The 22,045-nt window shown below is 42.3% G+C and overlaps 1 protein-coding gene across 2 annotated transcripts in view; it reads right to left on the bottom strand.

Annotated features, from left to right (window-relative positions):
* The window catches only part of dlg5a (discs, large homolog 5a (Drosophila)), a 37,681-nt gene that overhangs the window by 13,862 nt on the left and 1,774 nt on the right, over positions 1-22,045 (bottom strand). The window contains exons 2-19 of one of the 2 annotated variants that reach the window (XM_029521462.1): positions 13,995-14,063; positions 12,644-12,818; positions 11,924-12,067; positions 10,766-10,949; positions 8,665-8,924; positions 8,219-8,531; positions 6,547-6,777; positions 6,062-6,246; positions 5,812-5,937; positions 4,829-4,961; positions 4,537-4,664; positions 4,272-4,447; positions 4,010-4,113; positions 2,696-2,788; positions 1,424-2,476; positions 755-875; positions 522-666; positions 21-154 (exon numbers count right to left, since the gene is read on the bottom strand). In XM_029521462.1, coding sequence (XP_029377322.1) covers positions 21-154; positions 522-666; positions 755-875; positions 1,424-2,476; positions 2,696-2,788; positions 4,010-4,113; positions 4,272-4,447; positions 4,537-4,664; positions 4,829-4,961; positions 5,812-5,937; positions 6,062-6,246; positions 6,547-6,777; positions 8,219-8,531; positions 8,665-8,924; positions 10,766-10,949; positions 11,924-12,067; positions 12,644-12,818; positions 13,995-14,063 — 3,774 coding nt within the window. The remainder of the gene's footprint in view (positions 1-20; positions 155-521; positions 667-754; positions 876-1,423; positions 2,477-2,695; positions 2,789-4,009; positions 4,114-4,271; positions 4,448-4,536; positions 4,665-4,828; positions 4,962-5,811; positions 5,938-6,061; positions 6,247-6,546; positions 6,778-8,218; positions 8,532-8,664; positions 8,925-10,765; positions 10,950-11,923; positions 12,068-12,643; positions 12,819-13,994; positions 14,064-22,045) is intronic. The other variant, XM_029521463.1, reaches the window with a different exon arrangement.

Genomic DNA, 22,045 nt, shown 5'->3' with positions numbered 1-22,045 from the left:
TGCATGCGTGTCAGACTGACCGAGCCGTGCACTGGATGGCAGTGAGTTTGTACCGTGTGAAGCTCGGCTGCTGCGTGATGATGAGGATTCAGAGTAGTCGTTTGTGCGTTTCTGCTGGCTTAGATCCAGGCTCAGACGACCCTGGTGTTGGGGGCTTTGCAGACAGAAAAAGGAAAAAAAAAATTCTCATAATTAATCATACACAATTATTCAAACATGCAATGTAATATTTATTTATTTGTTAAGACATAATTAAATTGAGGAACTGAGTTATATCCCCCGCGATCCGGAAACAGATAAGCAGTTGAAGATGAATGAATGAATCTGAGCTAAATCATAACTGCACAATGCTAGAGAAAAAGCAGCAGTAGGCACCACAATTTAATTGTCTGATTCTTGCATTTGGGAATCAAGCTCATCTAAATCTATTACTCATCTTGAGAAGCGTAATCAGAAACTCTGAAATGACAATCTGTTTTAGAGGAGCAGTAAAGGAATAGTGAGCGTGAAAAGAATGTAACCTGGTGTGGGTGTGCTGGTGACAGATCTGGGAGGCTACAGATGGACAGTTGCTGGTATGAACACGGTGGCTGCGTACAGTGTAGACCGGATTCCTCATTACGGCAGTCACGGCGGGGCAAGGAGCCAGTCCTCGGTGGGCTGAATCTGACAGACCACAAACACACCACCATGTTAGAGAGGGGGGAAATTTATGAGAATGATGAAAGCGCATGTTTACAAGTGTAAAACTCACTAGGAGGTAGGGTGCCATTGTAGACTGTAGGGACGAAGCCAACACTGTGCCTATGGGAGCGGCTGGGGGAGGAACGCAGCATGTCCCTGGGCTCTGGGGAATGCTCGTCATTAGAGTAGCTCTGTGATGAATGACAAAAAACAAATGATTACTATTTTCTTTGCAGGGGAAACAATACCATTTACCATATACCATACCAATACCATACCAACAGTACGTCTTTGGAGATATTCTCTGCCATTTTCTGGAGTCAAGTGTCATATCAGAAAAATGAAAACATGAGCATCCAATAATAATAATCACAACTATAATCACATGAACATTTATTCCCAAACCCTCTCCATCTCCTGTGTGTTTGGGGGCCGTTGGAAGTAGTTGTCTGAGCCCCGGGCACTGACTCAGCTCTTAGGTTGGATGGCTGCAGCAGTGCAGAAGCATCATTCACTTAGACATTCTGTCTAAGAGGTACAACTCTGACAGGGCTGTGAATGCTATTACACAATGGATTCTTTAGCCCAATGGAAGGATGTGAAATGTTTGTGCTACTTTTAATTCTTTTTTCAAATGCATCTCATCTCTTTTTATATGTCTTATATGTCCCCATTTAGAGGAGGACATTTGTATGTTTTACTGTATCACATTAAAACTTAAGACCTTAAACTGACTCACTTGGAAGGTGGGAAGAGTGATGGTCTGTGGTGTCATCCTACGTCGTAGGGCAGGGGCAGATTTAGGACGCGGTCTCTTCACCTCTGGCTCCTCCCCTCTGGTTCGGCCGATGTCTTCATCACATGACTTCCTCGAAGTCAGGACCTTTCCATCCAAGAAATAGTGGTTTCCATTTCTGTCTCTTTCTCGCTCACTCCTCTCCCTGCTTTCTCCTGCTACCATGGAGATGACAGCCTCTCCTTTGCCATCTGAGGTGATTGTGCAGTCAGAGGCAGAGCTGCTTTGATGTTTGTGTTTGAACTTAAAGGAGTCACTGCGAGTGGGTGGGGTTGGAGGGGTTGGGGTAGGGGTGGATGAGGAGGAGAGGGATTCAGTCTTTGAAGGCTGTGGGGAATGGGAAGCTGTAGCAGCTGCAGCTACTGCTGCAATCTGATTGGCTGCCATGAATTCCATCTTAGAGGAAGGCGTTTCGGGCCGCTTGAAAGTTTCTGGTTCAAAGATGGATTTCCTCTGCTTAGGGGATTTGTAGATGGAGAGCTGAGCTGCTGCTGTGACTGGACTGGAGTTATCTGGTGTAACCGACATACCTCCCACCATCATCTTGGGCCAGGTGCCTCCACTGTGCTTCTTCTCCAGAGTTGTCTCCATTGTAATGCAGTCTGAGGCCGACACAGGGTCAAAAGGCAAGGAGGAAGGCCCCTTTGTGTAGGGACAGCACTCTTGGAAAGCACTAGGCCCATAGCGGCCTGTACCCAAATCAGACGCCGGCCGAAGGCTGGTGGCGTGGAGGGAGCCTGTGGAGAATGGCTTGCTAATGTCGCCATACACCTCCTCAGATTCACCTCTGACCTTCCTCCTGTCCCCAGAGATGCTACTTGTGCTAGCACTTCCAACATCGGGGCAGAAGATGTCTGTCTGTGTGGAGCTGTTGTGTTTGAGGTTACGACTGTTGCGGGAGTGAATCTCTAACAGGTGAAAGCGCCCGTTGGACTTTTCTGATGACTCACGCAGACTCTCAAAGATGTTCTGGCCTGATGTGCTGTGAGGGAAGAACTGAAGGGAGAATAGATTGTGGTATAAGACAAACAGTATGACACGTTTTTTAAATGATGCCTTGGAAAGTTAAATAATACTGCATCAGATAATTCTACAAACCACACAGTTCAAGTTCTAAATCTAAGTAGGTCAAGAAGTAGAAGGAAAGCTCTTAAAGATTTTTTAGCATAGGTGGAGTATAAAAGGAGATCAGAAAGTGAGATGAATGTGGCCCACCTTCATAAGAGAGAGGCTGAGAGAGTCCCTGCAGCTCTTCAACAGAGCCTCACACTCTGTCACAGATTTGTTATCCAGAGCAATGCCGTTTATCTGGGGAGTACAGAGAGACACTGGAAATAAGGACAGGTCCTTCAGCACTACAGCAATGCACAATAGTCTTTTTGATATTCCTCTAGGGCACATGTGCATGTCCTGTGTGGCACTATGATCAAAATAGATACAGGTCTATGAACATGCACAGGTGACATGCCAACATGAGAGTGCCAGGGACCAGAGGTGTCTCTCACTGTGCTGCAGAGGTGGAAACACAAAAATTTAAGGCAGCACAATTCAAGCCAGTAGAGTCCCCATACTGTAATCTGCACATTTCCAATACAATGAGCTCAGCTTGGGATGAACAGAGATAGTAAAGTGGATAATATATTACAGCTCAGACTTATTATCAAGTAACTTGAAGAACGAACTTTCTGCTTTAACAGAGAACAAGTCAGGCATATTTTATCAGACAGAACAGAAACAGGCACCTGTGAGCCGTGGAGTTCAGCTACTGACATTCAATTGCATCCCATGCATATTTCATTGCAGATTCAACACTCTGTGCTCTTTTTTTGCAAATCCGATTAAGCATTTAATAGGTTATACATAACCTGATACACGGCTGTGATTAACATCTACAAGGGCATGTTAAAATACGATACTCTTCCACGATTAAGATCTCTTAACTCATCATCTGTACTTACCATTGCTAATTGTGGCTGCACTGAGCTATCATCTGGCATATCACCTCCCTGGCTAAATGGAAGTGAGGGCTGTGGTGCTAAATAGTGAGAGGTAGAGGTATTCAAGTGCTCGTGTTCTAAAGGTATTGTAAAAGGTTTCAGGCTTAAGTTTAAACTATCTTGTGAGTTAAGATTCCTGCTGCTATTGACAGATTAATTTAAGTGACAAGGTCACTTTTTGGAGCTAGAGATGGATATGAATTTTTCCATTTTTGGCACTCGCCTTCTCTCTCCTCCACTCCCTAAAGTCTATGTGCACTGCAGTGGTGTGTGCTAAGACAGCTCCACCTAGCCCTTTGGAGCTGCAAGTTTTAGAGGGTTTAATCTAAAGGAGAAGACTTTCCTCCTTCTACTTCATATGCTCAGCCAAATCCCCCCTTATCTGGGTTTGGAGTGTGGATACTAGAATGGATCAAGCCCTGGATTAGGAACCAGTGTGAGCTGTAGTGTGGTAGATATGGTGGAAGGGTGTATATGAAGAAGAAAAGGCGGGGGGCGGGGGGGTGTTTCATTAAGGCTGATAGTGACTCACAGCGATCAGTCTGTCTCCAACTGTGAGAGAACCTTCCCTGGCTGCTGGGCTGCCCTGGACGACAGCAGTGACAAACACCCCGCTCTCCAGACCAATACCACTGTCTGAGTTGTAGAAGGGAAAATGGGGTGATAAAAACAAAAATTTTAAATAGCACTGAAGAATAAACAGGAACAAGACAAGGGAAAAACATTGGAGTATATATATATATATATATATATAAATAAATAAATAAAAGCCAGGTAATTAATCACCAGCATACCTTTATGTCCAACAAGGTTGATGTGAACAGGAGTGACCAGCCTTCCTCCCAGAGACTTCCTTCTTCGTACCACCATATTGATCATTCCTCCACCATTAAGGACAGCCTTCACCACCTGTTTCCTGTCCTTATTGGCCAGATCTATGTCATTAATTTTTAACAACCAATCGTTCACTCTGGAAACACAAGAAGACGTGCAATGAGGTATATAATAAATAACTCACCTAGAGAAATACCCAGATTAATTTCACGAGGAAGCTCATACCTTAATCTTCCATCTGCGATACTTCCTTTGTCCACCCTTGTAACAAATATTCCACAATCTCCTGGTAAATACGGATCATTTACCCCCTCTGCAATATCAAACCCAAGTGCCTTCAAATCCATGTCATCCTATAAAGACAATTACATAAAAATCGCAGCATATTTATCAATTTTGATCACTCTATCACAATTTCATGAAGTTTTGGCAGTCTTTGGAGCTCTGCTGGCTCTCAGAAGATTGGCATGTCATCAAATCCATCTCAGTAATGAGATCTGCTCTGCTCTGCTCTTACCCTGTCTTTCTCAAACTCCACCACCTCTGTCTCCCACTCCAGGGAGTCAGTGTCGATGGCTGAGTCGTGAGAGCTGTGGGCCATTAGCTGACAGAACCGTGCCTCCTTCTCCAGCTGGCTCTCCATCTTTTCCCTTACCAAAGCAAGACATGGCATACAGAGACAAAGGTCAATCAACTGAGAATGCATTGCAAAGACGGCAGGAAAAAAAACAAACCAAAACACACCAACACCAGTCTGAAGACTGTTTGGGGGTTTTCACCAACAGGCATGAAATAAAATGTATTCATTTAGAAAGTATATATGTTGACCTCTTTTGGCATGGAATTAGGTGCAAACCTCAGTATTTTATATGTTCAACTGACACCTTCCATTGTGTGGTTTAGGAAATCAAATTTATATTTACAACACCAGAAAACTAAAAGTAGAATGCATACAATGACCCACTGTCAGTAAGATATATGTTGTCCCACTGAGGCATGACCAGAAGGCCGCTGTGACATTAAAACCCCAATTTTGCATTGTTCTTGACAGAGGTTAGAGAAAGAAACTCTCAAAGTCACAGCATGCTGCATAGTCCATATAATACTTCAGCTCTCAAATGCTTGCATTATACAGTTCAGCCAGCAAGGGGAGCTTTTACGTGCCATATTAACATGTTCGTAGGCAGGGAGGTAAAAACAGTGATAGAAAAAATGTGTGTCCAAAACACTGACGCTTCACAGGATTACACTTTTAATCTGGGCATGCGGAAATGGCGCCAGGCACACAACTAAGCTCTATGATGTCTCCAGAGGCAGAATAGCACAGCTTATGCCTTGCCACACACTGAGGACAACAGCTTATAAGGACAAAGACAGTGTGGCACACAAAGCTGGCTCAATAATAGGCAATGTCATTTTGTGCTCACTCATGGATTTTCTTTGAATTGCAAACACAAATTTGCATTATATCTGAGGCTTCAGAACCATGGTGCGACTCACTTCAACTCTTTGAGCTCTCGCAATGCGTCATTCTTCTGTTTCCTCATATCATCCAGATTTCGCAGGGCGTCAGCCAGATCGCTGACTGCCCGATCCCTTTCCCGCCGTAGATTATCACATAGAGTTCTGGGGGAAGAGAGCAGAGAGCAACATGATGTGAGAATAAATGGTGATGTGTAAAGTCAGTGAGCCCACCAACTCTTTAACAACTCTTTAACTAAGTCTTTAACAAACCAGTACGCAGACTGACCTTATGCTCTCCCTCTCCGCCACTATTTTGTCTCTCTCTTGGAAGGCCCAATCCCGTCGACATTTGGCCACCTCAGCCTCCTGTGTGGCCTCCTTCAGTTCCTGAGACATAGCCTCATACTGTTTTCTCAGCATTTCGATCTCCTTATTGGCTCGTTCCATGTCCAGGGTGGCCGAGTCTTGTTTCTTTCACATGGAGCACGCATGAATAAGATAATTCAGCAAAAATGTGCACCATTACGAAATCCAGTTTGTAGTGCAAACGTAAAAATTAACCTTTGAAACAAATCAAAGCCCATTTTACAGGTTATAAAAGTTAGTGCCATCTGGTGATTAGACAGGTGTGACATAAAACTGTTTGGTGGGGAGTCCGCTGACATGCTAAAATCCACCAACTGACACCTCCCAGGCTGCACTAAGCTTATTCTCGTGTGTCTAACCTTTGACCTTATGCTGTTGAATCTCAGGTGCGGTATCGTTTGTTACCTGTCTGGCCTGGTAGTACTCTCTGAGTAACTGATCCCTTTGAATGATGGCCTCTGTTCTCTCCTTGCGGGCCACATCTCTTTCCTCCCGGACGGTCTCAATGTCCTTGCAAGCCTGGCTCAGCTCCTTCTGAGCCTCGGCCTTGTCCTTCACCTCGTGGCAGTACTTCTCCAGCAACTCGTTTCTCTCGCAGATGGCCCTGTCGCGGTCCACTAGTGATGAGTTCAGCTCCTGTCACAGAACAAAGGGGGTAAATGGAATGAGGGCATTTCAACACTGCAAGTGATTAATGTGATGTGAAAAAAAAAATGCAGGCAAATGCAAAGTGATCCAACATTAGTTATGAATCTCTTTTGTCTGTCAACAAGCGTGTTCCAAAATTTCCTTCAAAAAGGAGGTGGTGGAGCAGAGCTATTTTTGTACTGTTTTCTGGGTGAAAACAGTCTTTCATTCACCGCCTGGTGACCGAATTCCCAGACTAAGTTATGCACACACTCACGAAAAACATGATTAATTAAGCTGCTATTACATTGTCACAAAATAGTTTAAACCAGACATATACAGTTTTTGAAGTATTGAAAAAATGGATTAACTCCATTATCAGTCTTAGTAAGACAGTGAATGATGAAGTTTTACTCTAGGGCTGTACAGGTCATTGAAAAATAATCTAAATCACTGTACTCTAAGGAGCTAAACATTTTTGAAAATTATTTTGTTCCAAACGTTTAAAAGGCGCTGTCCCACACAGTGTTCACATAACCTTGACAAAATATACAATGTTCAAATCTCCAAGTCTCCTGATTCTATCTGTGTGATGCAGTTTAGGATCCACTTATCGCTGCAACAGCTGCCAACACGGAATCAGTTTAGACTTGCAGCTAAGGCTCCAAAGTGTTTGCTACACGAAGAATATAGCTACAGGCCTTTTATGCTCTTCATAAACCAAAAAAATTGGTTCACTCTGTCTTTCACTCATTGTGACTCTTCGGTTCAGAAGGGTTGAATTAGATTTAGATTTCATTGCATTATTTCTAGGCTGTATGTGCTGTATTTACGTTTTACTTCGATATGTATTAGACATGTATTACTTTTTATGCTGAGAGTCAGAAGCAATTGACAGAACTCTCATCGCTAGATGTGAAAAACAACGATTTGCCATTTTATGGGTGTTATCTGTTTTAAAATCTCTTGGCCAAAACCAATGACTTCCCAGGATCTCTGCTGGCTTCCTTGCAACTGGGCCTGATAAAGTAATAATCTAGCAAACAACCATTCTGGATTGAACAAATGAGACACATAATTGTTTAGAGGTGCCAGTAGGCAGATTTTGTTACTTTTGGGCTGAGCCATGATGTCTTTTTCTTTGTTTGCAAGGTAATCTAACTGTTAAGGTAACTTTGTTAAGGTAAGCTAACTGGTTCTGAAAACATTAGACATTTATTGAATTGTCATCTAACTTTTGACAAAAAAAAACAAAACAAAACAGTGAATTTCATTCATTATTTGTGTTTCTTGACATTTGATGTAGTTAATCGGAATTTGTACATGCAGTTGTGGTGTTTTCTGCAGCAAAACTTTTTAGACTGGTCAATAACAACAGAGAATATGTAGTGTAAATGTCAGTTGCATACATTAGGTGCATTTATGTAATATCATTTCCGATTGTTGATACCTGTCTAAGTGCCTCCAACTCTTCACTGGCGACCACTCTCTCTGATGATGTGTTTTTCAGTCGGGCCTCAGCTGCCTCCAGTTCCGTCTGTAACTTGTCCAGCTCTTTGATCACCTGGTCTCTCTCGCTCATGATGAGACGATACTCGTTGAACACAGAGTCCCGCTCCTCCTTGTACTTTTCACAGTCCTTGGATGCTTTCAGCTGTAAGTTCTTGTAGCGCGTCACCTCTGACTGCAGGCGTTCCATTTCTCTTTGTAGCTCCTTGTTCTGGGCCGAGGACTTGTTCAGCTCCTGCTGCACTGAATCAAACCTGGGAGAACAGAGGGAGCTGAATAGGTCTGAAGTAAAACATTTTAAGATGGTGTAGTAGTGCAGCTCAAAGCAGCAGTAGTTATGTGTGTGGTTGTGTGTCGGTATATGCATGCAGGTAATGATGTTTTCACCTTCTCATGGATGTGGAGTACTGCTGCTGGTAGTGCATGGCTGAGTCACGCTGTTTGAGCAACGCATCCAGCTGTTTCTGCAGCCGCCGGTTCTCCTCCTCAGCCTTCTCCAGGCGGCTCAGGTCTGTGTTGTGGTTCGCCACCTTCTCGCTGTAGCGTTTGCTCAGGGCATCATATTCCTTCTTTACACCCTCCAGCTTGTCCATGGCTGTGTCATACAGTTTGTTTAACACCTCTGATGAACCTTTCTCTTTCATTACCTGGAAAGGACAACAAAAACCTAAATTTCATTACATCTGTAGTGGTAGTGTCTTGATTGCAGCTGGCATCACATAAAGCTGCACTAAACCTCTATTTGCTGTGCCCAACTTTAGCAGCAGATGGCATCAATGTGTAAGCAGGATTTCTAAAAGGGCAAGCAAAAACCAGTGCCAGCTTAAACAATAGCTTTGGTAAGTGTTGTGCATTTCTAAAACAGCTTTTAGGAAATGCAAGGAAAAAACCAAATGGCTGCCCTGCAAAAATAACTTTTATATGTAGAGCGTGTCCTTCAGCCTGCATTACACATTCTCTGAATACCTCATTACTGTGGGTCTTGCTGATATAGTCTTCCTAATTCCTGGGAGAGCTGATGTGACCGTCAGCACTGACCTCATTGACACAGCACAACACCACATATACACTACATGGTTTGGGTCAGGGTGCCCTTTGCCCAAGCTGCAGCCCTTTTCTTCTGCACTTGCCCTTTTCAGAAATGCTCTGTATGCATTTCCATCTGCTTGGATGCCCTATGCACTTAACCGCTGCAGTGTTCCCAAGGGTGCTGTGTGAGACAGTACAGCAATACATCCCAGATTCTTTGGTGCATAGAAGACAACAGGCAATATTGTAGAATGTCACAAAATGAATGACCTATGAGGTTGTACATTTTTCATAATAAGATCTGAAAATCCACTTTGCGTACTTTGATTTTGTATACTGGCCTTACATCTGTATCATCAGTAATTCTCTGAGTTCTCAGCTCGTGTAACATCTGGACAAGAAAATAGTGCAGTTAAAAATGGGTTCCCAAAGTGCTTAATCCTCATTATAAAAACCTTGCACACTGTGAAGCTCACGTCAAGCTCAGTGTTCACTGACATTCGGTAAATAGGGCCCTATAAAATCCGCGATCACGGAATCATGGAACTGGCTGACATTTTACATAAAAGTTTTTGGGTTTTTTTTCTGGAATAAAAATAAACGTATCTGTCGGGAAAATGCTCTGCCTGGGTCAATAATGCACACCCTGGTTAGTGATAAGAAGCAAGCAATAAGAAGGGGAATGGTTCGATTCCTGGCAGGGGCACTGAACAGGTAATGGAAACAAGCGATGGACTGGGTTAATTGGTAACAACTGAGCTACAGCAAGGAACTAGAAGACTAGAGATGGGACCAGAGACTAGACCGGACCAGAGACCGGACCCCTGTGGAGACTAGACGAGAGTTTGGACCCCTCCACAGAGACCGGACCCCAGTCCTTTTTCCAGAATAAAAAGAAACGTATCTGTCGGGAAGATTCTCTGAAGGGTCACTAATAATGCACGCCCCCCACCAGTGAAGTGGCCGTCTGAGTGCTAAGTGCTAAGTCAAACGAGAGTCACTCACTGAGCCTATCATGTACTGCAATGGAAAGGTCAGTAATCGGTGGAAAACATGGGGATAGAAGAAATATATTATATATATTAGATATATATTATAGATATTTCCACCAAAGTTGTGAGACGTACGTTTCATTGTTTTATTGTTGTTTTTGCTTAAATGTGTGAAAGCATTAAAGTTTTCAGCTATAACAGAAATTAAATAGTTAAATTTGTGTAAAATGATAAAAATGGAATTCTGAAAAATAAAAAACAAACAAATCAAGCCGTGCATGGATATGTCCCAGAACCAGCTCCACGGTGACAAAAAAATGGAGCAGACAGCCTGCAGATTTTTTTTTTTTTTTTTTTGGTGAGGGGGGGTGTTTAGTCAATTTTTCACATCGATTCTGAATAGTCGAAAATGAGAATCGCGATTCTTATACGAGTCGATATTTTGACACACTCCTAGTGGACTGTACCTGCTGCTGCTGCTGCCGGAGGTCTGCCAATTCTTTCTGGTCTTGACTGTGCAATCGTTTGAGCTCCTCGCAGTTCTGTTTCAAATGGTTGTGTTCTCGCACAAGTTGGGCATTGTCCCTCCTGAGTGTCTCCATCTCCTCCTTCAGCTGTGTCTGTTCACCCAAGACGCGGCTGTGCAACATGCTGCAAAGAGAGAACATGCAGAGTAAACACATGTACAAACAAGTAGATAAGGTAATGAAAATGACAATATAATGATAGCTTACTGCCTCAGTAAATAATGCCGATATGCAACATGTAAAATAAAGTAAGTTCTTGTTATTTGTGGAATGCATTGGAGCAAGCCAGACTGTATGGAAGTTTTGCCTTCTAGAAACTTAAATAACTTAAATGCTTTTTGAAGATAGCTTAAAAAATCCCCCAATTATGACAGAAAATGTTATGTAGCAGAGACTAACATTGATATGTCTAAATGTACATGTTCTAATATAAATCATGTGGGAAGTATCAAACATTCTTTTGTTAGCATTATTTCAGCCAAAAGCTTACAAAGATCCATACTGCATAAGATGTCAGCCCGAATAGCTATTTACTTAATTTGACTACTCATCTTTTTTTCCCCTTCTATATTAGAAAATGCTCTATCCAGCAGGGCTCTCTAACAGCTAATATGCCATAAGATCAGACTCTACGCTCCAGAAATTTTGCCTTGGCTTATGAGTTGTTAAGCTGAATAATTCAATCACATAAATGCCTCAATTTTCAAGCTTTTAAAACCATGCATGGTTTTTCTTCTTTTTTTTTTTTTAAGAGCAATTTCCCTTAAATGCAAAAGCCAACTGTAGCTCTTTCAATCAGGCTAATGCAACACCATGCTAGTGTTTCTAATTGTTGTTCCAGTAAAACAATGCAATAAAAATGTATTATTTCTATGCTTAAAACAGCAGGTGGATATAACATTTGGACTTCAATAATGAGTCCCAAAACACATTCACGCTTGTTTTCCAAAGGAAATCAATACAACTACCTGTATTGAATTCTGACCCGTAACACAGGCTTGATAACTAAAAGTTAATGACTGCAATGAGTTCTAAATCTTCATTAGCAACTGTAAAGGTAAAAGAAGAGCCATGAGACTTAAGAGGGAAGATACTTACTGGTAGAAGTCGGCCTCTTTTACAGCTTCCTCACATCTTTTGAGTGTTTTGGTGTGCTGGTTCTGGAGAGACTGCAGATCTGCCATGGCCCTCATGCATTGACTTTTGAGACGCTCATAGTCATGACTGGCTTTGGAATTTGGCCTTAAAGAGAAAAGCAGCATGAAATCCACTTTTTATCCAGTAGCCTTATACGACAAACCCAGCTCAGAGAGGAATTTCACCTTCCCCTTGAATGAAAGTTCAGAAGATAGAAATTAAATTTTTTACCTAGATGCAAACAATAGTTTAAAAAAGAAGGGGAAAAAAAGTAGCAAGGACGTAAGCAATGCAGCCCTTTCCAGTCATCTGCTGCACATGAAACATCTGGTAACTAGAGCACATTAAACTTAATTAAGCAGCTAGTGTCAGTGCCCTCACTATGCGAGGTAATTCAGACAGCAGTCAGAACACCTCTGTTCTGACTGCTGTGTTTTCATCTATGAATGGTTGGCTGAACACATCTGAGAGAGAGTAAACATTACCAGTCATAAACTTTGCTGCTCTCACAGCGATGAATCTCAGGTGAGAGTCAATACCTGGATCTGATGGAATTCATTTAGGTGCAAAAATATCTATAATCACAGTGGACAGTTTAATAGGCGTCAGCCAAATAAATATATTGTCACGAGAAGAAAAGAAGAACAACAATGAATATTGGAAGCAGGCAAGGATTTGCACCTGCAATCGTCGAAGGTGGTCCCAGGTGATGCCAAGGCCAGACGCTTACGAAGCTCATCCCTCTCCCTGGTCACCTGGCGGAGCTGGAACAAAATAGTGTCCAGGTTGTCACCGGATGGCCGGTTGTCATTGATGGCTGGTGGTGGGGAGGATGCTTCACCGTTAACAGGCGAACCTGCAACATTGAGCACATTACCGGAGGCTAGGACTATTGATCAGCACACAAGAGTTTCCCACACAAACCACAACAAGAGCTGCATGATGTATATTAGTCTAGATGTCATTATATTAATCATACATGACATGAAAAAGTCAAATCTGGACATCATATGATACCCACGGGGACAAATGTTTCATTTGCCCGGGGTTTTCAGCGGCAATTTCCCCGCAAACACCACGAAATTACTTTTAGAGTTTTAGGTTAGAGTTACAAAATTACAGTCAGTAATCTCTCACATGAAAATTAAAGGCAAAAGAAACAAATAGGAATGGGATGATGTGCTGTGTCTCTGGTACTACCTGTGTGTTTAAAACCAATGCTTCCAGGTATTATTTAATCCAATGCTAGCCCATTTAAAGTATGCTAGGAAACTAACCTGAAGTCTTTACAAAGGAATAATACATTCACACTGAATTTCTTCATTTCTAAAGGTTGTGTCCTAGAAAGCCTTCTTTTCTTTAGTCTGGGTTTATGCCAGAGTAAATAAAGCTATTATTAGACCTGACAGTTCAATTCTACCTGACATGACTGAGATTAAAATTTACCAAATTGATGTTAACATAGGAGGATTTGTCCTTCCCATAACAAGGTCATTCTCCTTTATTCGATGTATTTCACACTTTGCCAAATAGACAGATTCTGACAAACAATTTTACACCATTAATGAGTCATTTTCCGGGCTGTTTTGCTCATAGAAAAGAACAGCCATGGCAGGAAACCTGGGGATTATGTTCATCTTTGGCTCAACATTTGGCCCTTTTGGAGGTTTATGTAACACAGCTGAGTCATTTGGAACTTTGTCAAATCTAGGGAAAGACAAGCATGGCAAACTTCCTTAAGGGAAGAGGAAGACATTGGGAGAGTGTTATTCCTTTAATCTGGGGTTTAAAGCAAGGGAGACATAAAAACATTGGCTTCCTGAACTGTACAGTTCAGGAAGCCAATGTTTTTGTACATCTGTCTTCAGGGTTATACACAGTATAACCCAACAGACAATCGGGAATTCTGCTAATATCATAAAACAGTAAACAACAGAGGCATCATGTTATTGCATATTTAGAAGTGGTGTGGAAACTGTGTGGTCTGGCGTGACACACAGCACAAACAGGCATCCTGGGTCATAATACATACCAACACTGCTGAGGGAGCTGCTGCTTTCAGAGTCAGAGGGCATGGTGGACAGAACGCTGTATGTGGAACCTGCCAAGAGAATAGATACATTCAAGCCTGCACTCACTGATACAATGATTAACCAATTATACACAAGTCCAAATTAACTGCCCATATAAAGGTAGAAAGAAATTAAGTCTTAAACAGCCAGCTTCATATTCCTTTTCCAGTTATATAATAAATATAGTGCAAGGTTTATGCCTTGAATTATAACTTCAACACTCCCTCTTAGTGGTTCTATATTATCACTCCAGACCGACATTGTCATTAAACCTCCTTTCCCCTCACAGTGCACTCTGCCTTGCTTTGATGTATAGTCCCTGTATGTTTCTGCTACACAGGCGGAATGTCACGGCTGAAATGGGATTTTCTCTTTTTATGTCAAGCACATGGAGAGAAAGAGAGGGAGAGAGGGAAAGAGAGAAAATGATTCCCTATCTGAATAGCTGTACACACCGTTAAGCTGGGGGATATTTCACACAGGCTAACACAATCCATAGGGGAGACTATGCAGATCCCCATTACACTGCAGAGTCCCTCATCCAAAGGGCAAGATAAATATAGTCAACAGCACCGACAGGTTTTGTTTAAAATACATCTTACATTGGTGCATACTGCAGAAGACATCACCTCCTTGATTGTACATGGTATGTAGGTGTATATGTCCAGGTTTTCCATGACGAGCAGACAGTTTTAATAAGATCTTTTACCCAAAATGTTTGTCTCTACACATCCAAAAGACATTACCTGTGGCAAAAAGACAAGTATCCACAGGATGTATCATAGATAAGGCCCACTTGCAACAAGTAGTTAATAAAACACTTCCAGTAATAAATATTTAACAGAAAGATGGGGAAGAGTACAAACCAATAAATGGTTTAACTATATTTGTAATAGTTCTACAAAATATTTCACATACAGGTTTGATGTTTTTTTATATAACATTTAAAAATGCAACTGAATAAATGCAAACCAATGGTGTTTAATTTGGAAATAATAAGAGCATGAGATATTGCTGACATGTGAATAATGTTTGTTTTGTTTTGGGTTTTTTTTACATGAAATGTTAAAAAAATAATGAATGGGTGCTTAAGTGATAGACTAATCACTGCAGCTCATGTTCACCCTGAGAAGATTTTGAACCTAAACAGCAAAATGAGGCACAGATAATACTGATCTAATGTGGTCAATGCAACATGCAGGGTTTTAAGAGAGCAGGGGTATGTGAACTGGCTTTGTCAGCAGCAGGCAATAGATTGACGCCAACTGTTCTAGATCTCCATCTCTGTCCTAGCCTCCCCACTGGGTTTAGCTACAGCTCTGGCTCCAGCCCTCAGTGTGTGACAAGGCCAAGCCTAATTAACTATGAGCTCTGTGAGACTGAGCCACTCCATCTTAGGCTCCGCAGACAGAGCAGAGGAGAGGAGATGAGACGAGACGAGAGGAAGGTAAGAGGGGAGGCAAGAGGAAAGCATGGAGCATGGGAGGACAGATGAAAGGAGATAGCCTAACTAACTTGCAAAAGAGTTAAGGAGGGAGGGTGTTCGAGAGATAAAGAGGCAGAGAGGTAAGACGAGAGACCATAGGAAAAAAAAGGAGAGAGAGAAAGAGGGAGAGAGGGAAGCAAGGCGGAAAGGCTTTTAATCTGTTCTGACATTCCCTGATGCTCAACACTTTTACTTTGCGAAGTGCTTGGAGCACACAGTTTTGATTTCATATTGTTCCATCAGACATGATGAGAACAGCTGCACAGCATTAGCTCGCCACAATCAACACAGCTACACAAAAGGCTGCCGCTTGTTTCCTTAGGTGCACCGAAAAGGAACAACTGCCTTCTTTAACCCAGCGTCTGACTGACAAGAAGTAAAAGATGTTAACCTACTGAGTGGTCTTATGCCAGCTGTGCTTAAGGACATTTTTTTTTTCTCCTTAAATACCGTACAGAGTCAAGCTCTGTCCCAGTAAAAGCCTAAAACTGTAGCTTACTGAATACTGTAGTTTGGCATTTGGAAAGCAAAACACTCTGATAAATTAAAATCCAAGTAATCCATTACCACTGAGGACATGCACCAATCACCAGAGAGCTATAACTCCTTTAATCAGGCAGCTCTGGGACAATCCTCAGTATCTCACAATCTGATTTGGCTGCAAGGGCAAACATGTGCACCAGAACTCCTATATTTGGATCAGTTTAATGGGCTGATGAGTTAACCCCATAGGCACACCAATGGAAGCAGAATGGATTGCGTGTCAGATACAAGCCTTCTATCTGGTGGTCGATGGGTCAGTGGCATTAGCATTTTCCAACAGGCTTTTAACCATCAATAGCAATTAGCAGCAGCAACCGCAGTGAGCGAGGTTGATCATTTGTAAACACGTTTGCTGCATCAACCAAACAGGTACCCATTAGAGCAGGAAGGACAGGATGATAGAAAGTGGAAGAATCCACCTCTCTGACCCAAAAACAGAAAGACAGGACCAATCGGACCTGACATCATGACAGATTTAATCCAGAGAGATTACATATGCTAACAATGACTGAGCTTCTGCCACCAACTTCCATCAAGAGATACATTTAAAAAAAAAAAAAAAGGAGAAGTATTCCAGTAGAGAGCCTGAGGCGACTGAGACGACAGCAACAAAAGCCTGTCGTTGTGATCTAAATAGGTCAGGGGAGTACTCGCCCCACCTAAGGGGTTCCACCTCCCCCCACTCATTTTTTTCTTTCCCCCATGCACTCTGCTTTCCCCACCAATCAAGTGATGCTCTCAACTACCGACAGTTGCTTCAGACAACCAGATTATGTTCTCCAGCGCATAAAGCAAGATGACACACGTTGCCATGGTGAAACTGGATGAGAGGAATAGTAAATTCTGCAGCGTGGAGAAAAAGCAGAGGAGAAGAGTTGGGAGGCTGATGGAGGAAAGCCTTATCAAACAAAGATGCAAAGTCTGGCTTCCACTATTAGGTGAAACTAAATTATTCATCAGCTCCAGAAAATTGTCTCATCTGAGTGTCTCCCGAAATGTAACGCACATATAATAATCATTGCAATTGGACTATGCCGCTGCTTCAAACTTCCTTTATCAGAGCATGTTGACAAGCCTTGAAACTATGGATTTGAAAGGAGCCAAGGCCCCGGCTCTGTTCCCAAGAACATCACAGGAAAACTTCTCAGGGCCACTTGGTAAAAGAGCAGCATTAGCATTCCAAAAATAATACTGGGAGCTGTTTTTTTACTAGCCACTGTCAGCTCGTCTCACTGTCAGTGAGCAACTGAGATTTAAAGAGAGAGAGAGAGAAAAAAAAAAAAAAGTCAGACACCAAGTGGCAAACAGTCGAGATACTTTTTATGCTCTATCTCTTTGTGTCCTGAGCTTCACAGCCATTAAACTACAGAAGCGCAAATAACAGCAGCACTAATAATACGCTTGAAAACTACAACCCACTCCTCTTACAGTCTGCTTAAGTGAGGATGAAGGATATGTCAGCATTAAGCCAGCGAGCAGAAAGTATCTTTTACCATGGCATCCCAGACCTCTAAATCCTGCTCTCTGTATGGAGGATAAAGTTAGTGATGTGTAGCGATCCCACCTACTCTGTCTTGACACTGTATACTAATCCAAAACTAAAAAATATTCACAGTACATGTCAAGTACCAAAGCTCTTTGCCCCCGTCTTTCTATTTAAAATCTGTTTTACTGATTACACTTTATGATGTAAACATCACTTTTTCTTAACCATGGAGATCATGCATCATCATAGTCTTAAAGCTTTAAGTTGTATAATTGCATTTCTACATATAACAACGGCGGTCAAACAACCATAATTGACAGTGGTGAGGATCTTTGCTGCTACAACACTCTGTAAGGGACAGTCCCATGAATATAAAGACTCAGCCACCTGCATCCTAAACCTCATCACAAAAAGAATCTGGTTACTCCCTCTTTCTTGTCCAATTCCCTCCCTGTGCTGTGGGACTTCCAGTAAACCTTGCAGTGGGCCCAACGTCTGGGGAGGCAATGACACGACAGGCCAAGATGCTGGGCAGGGAGCCAGTGAAGTCTTGCTGCTGGGGTAAGGGATTGATCATTTGATTTAAGGGGTCTACACGAAACATAAACAAGACATCTAACATGATGACTCCATGAGTCGGGATTACTCAACGGCACGCACATCGCCTGACTCACAGCTCCGGCCTATGGTCCAACACGACCAGCTTTTTTCCCCCCACTCAAAAAGGTCCAATATCTCTAATCTACATGTCTAAAAATAAATTATTCTGTTGATTAACATGAAAGACTGTCTTCATCAGGGCAGAATTTAACCATTTTGGATCTATGTGAAGAAGAAAAATGAAGAGGCCTTGAGCTTTCCACCCAGAAAACCTGTCAGAATTGCTGAGCAGTCCACAAAAGAAATCCCGATTGCAATCCAGCCCAGCCCACTATCAGCAAACCATAATGGGTTTTCTCTCCACAAAGAGCTGTAGCACAGCATAAATAAGACATCTTGTTCTCTTTGTCCAGTTTGTGTCTGCCAGGGGTTGAGCCAAAAAGAGAAGGTGAAAGATGCGTGCACGTCCTCAGAATGCTCTGCTTTTACAGTTAGCACAAACATAAGCCAAAACACTGCCAAGCCCGTCTGCGTAGAATAAACCCACTATTGGAATTTGGATAATCTTGGTGATTTTCCTTTCATGTTTAATCACAGAGGAGACTATTGATATTCTGTAAGCATTTGTCATTGCATTGAGAAGCTTGAAAGATTAAATTGTGCTAAAAATTTTTTCAGAAGGTCACAGATAATAAGTAATCCAATATGGGGGGAAAAAAAAGTGTCGTGTATCATGAGTCAGACCTACCAATCTGTATGACAGGTAGGCCTTTTCTGCTGTACAATGATTATGAGAAATAAATGCTAAATAAAGGGTTTAGCATTTGGTATTAAAACCACCCATGTTTGCCCTGTGACCTCTGTCGTGCATCATCCTTTGGTGTTGTTGCTACACTTAAGTAAAAAAAAAAACACTAATAATTGTCACCATCACTTTCATTCCTTGGTGATTACAGGTCACATTGGCCTGAAGTCATGTGCCAGGGACAGGAGAACAAATTACAGCAAGCTCAGGACAGATTTATAAAAGGGCAGAATTAACAAGATAAAGAAACAAGGAGAGTCAGTGGTGGAAATGACTTTGTGATGGGAAGACAGAAGAAAGAGGGATAGAACAAAAATACTGCAGAACAAAGCAGGAGGGATCAAGGAAAGGTGCTGTTTATTTCCATTACTTCATAGTGCTGGTAAACATTTAGATGCTGGCATTTCCTCGACCATGTGGCGTAATTAAAAAAGCAGAGGAACATGTGTAAAATGGTAATGAAGTCATCTTTCTCAGCACACCCTCCTGGCTATTGCTTGCACATTTAGAGTTTTGATAAACCTACCACAAGAAATTAATGCTAAATGGGAAAAAAGACACTACACTCAAAAGATGCTGCATTAGAGAACAATACCAGCAATGACCCAGTAGAAAAAGTGAGACCAAGTTTTTACCTGCCTGGATCTCAGGTCTTGATTTAATATTGAGTAGCAATTACTGACAAGAGACACTGACCTAATGGTGCAACTTAAGATTTCCTCAGTGATTTTCAATATTTCAAGTAACTATTTAGTCCATAAAAACAGTGGTGAGTTCAATAATTTTTTATTTAAATACTGAAAATTGCAGGAAATTGATACACTTTAGGGGCTGAAACTGCAAAGTATTGGCACTAGTGCTTAATTGTAATGATTAATTGATTATGGAAAATGTTGTTCTGTTGCTGAATGACTTGATAAATCAACTAATCATTCCAGCACTGTAGTGGCTCACTTAAATCACTGCACAAGTGACATTTCAACAGAAGCCTGCATTGCTGGTTGTGCAGAGAAGCTGCAATGTAATAAAACTCATACCCACAACTCATCTAAAATGTGATCTACTCAAATGCGATCAATCAGTCACGCCTAAGCTGAAACATCAGTTAACAGCAGATGAATTGATGGCTTCCTCTCCACAGCACAAGGGGAATAAGGTCACACCGTGGTACAAAGGGTGGTGGGGGAAAGAGAGAATGGTTACATGTGAGAGCTGCAGAGTGAATCTGACACAGAGGACGCAAGGAAGAAAGGTCCAGCTCATGGGAGTTGAGAGCAGCAGTCGTGACAAGAGCATCAGGGTCATAACTCACTGTGGCTGTCCACTGTGCTTTATAGAGTGGGACAGGAACTGGTTGACAGAGAGGGGAGCAAACCCTAAGCCCCCCCGCCCAACAAAACACATACTGGCCTATGTCCTAGACCGATGTACACAGAGCAAGCTGCTGACTGTGCACTTTGGGCCTGCTCAACTTCTCAACAAAAGGCTTGTTGTTTACCTCTCTTGTTCCATCTTCCTATCACCCTCTTCTTTCTCTCTGCTTTGTCCCCCATTTAAGTGTGCAAAGAAACAAAGCACTCGGAGAGGGGGGATTATGATACACCAGGGAAAAGGGAGAGAAAGTTAAGCGGGAATGGACAGTGAGTCAGAGGGAAAAGATAATAAAGCATGAGAATTAGACAGAAACAATGAGCAAATGAAGGCAAATAGCAAGAAAGGAAGAGGACGACAGTGGACACTGCATCCTGTCGGTGAGAATTGTGTTGCCATCCTCTCAGAGTGTGTTAAAATCACTGTCACAGAGACTTGAGTCTGAAAAGATGTGGAGGGATGTGAAGGTAATTCTCGTCTTCTTCTGTTCCTTCAGGTGGATTGTTGTCCAATGTAGCACAGCAAGATAGGGACACAATCCAAGGCATGAAATTAGCTCGGCTGCAGCTGCTTGGATTCATGAAATCACTTCAGTTTATCATCCCTTGTGCAGTTTAATCAGAGTTAGAGAATTTGTTAAAAAAATATATAAATAAAAAAAAAAGGGAGCCAAAGTCTCCACCACACACTGATGAACAAAACAGGCTAAATAATGAATGATTTGTTTTTGTGTTCTCTGCAGCAAATGTGTTGGAGTTTGCCAGCAAAACACTAATAATTTACAGAACCTGGGCTTTGAACAACTGAGCATTTTTTTGTGCATCTGTACACTCTTGCTTTGGGAAGAAATATGAGGTTTCTTTGGCGTTCAGATGATTCAGTAGGTGTGTGTGTGTGTTTGGAGGCTCAGCAGGCAAAAGAGGCACATCTGAGAACAAGAGCAGGCAGGCAGCATGAGAGGAGGAAGACTTGAGAGCAGGTTGCTATCAGACTCATCACACACACTCATATTCACTGTCTTCACACACCCTGCACAGCTCACTGACGGGCCAGGGCTCTGAAGATTTCTTCCCTATGTGCCTCTTCGCCTGAAGGCACTCTGAGTGGCTTGTCTTCGGTCTCTCATTTTTGTAGTTAAAAGCAGTAATCGCATCAAACAAATCACTACACTAAAGATAATAAAAGGACATTAAAAAAAAACCAACACTGTGTGGAAAGGGAGAGAGCTCAGAGCATGGCGACAAATAACAGAAGATTGTAGAGGCATGATAAAGCGTGTCTCACTGAGTTTGCACCTGAGAGAGGCGAGCAGGGCCTAATCCTCTGTTGAATAACTGCAGGCTGACGAGCCAGGCTCGCCCCCTCTCTACCAGAACAGGGCAGGTCAGCGGTGAGGCCCACTGTCTGGAAAGGTGTGGAGAAAAAGCCCCAGTCCAGCAAGAGCCCAGGAGCTAACACAGAGTCCAATTTTTCAGCCTCTCACAGGTAAATAGCTGTCAGTGTGAGTGTTATTCTGCAGAAACAACACGCTCTAGAATGAAGTAATAAAGCCTCAGGAAGCATTAGTGATCCAGTCAGGAGAGCAGAAACTCAGCGTTACCTGCTAAGGTCTGCTTGCTGGTAAGAGACAGTAGACATGCTACAACTTGGCAGCTGTAAACTGCAGATCACATTGTCTATTTAAAAAGAACTCAAGACAATGTGTGTTTGAACTGAAGCT

This window comes from Echeneis naucrates, chromosome 15 (assembly GCF_900963305.1).
Source record: "Echeneis naucrates chromosome 15, fEcheNa1.1, whole genome shotgun sequence".
Classification (NCBI taxonomy): Eukaryota; Metazoa; Chordata; class Actinopteri; order Carangiformes; family Echeneidae; genus Echeneis; species Echeneis naucrates.
This window is presented reverse-complemented; position numbering and strand designations above follow the sequence as displayed.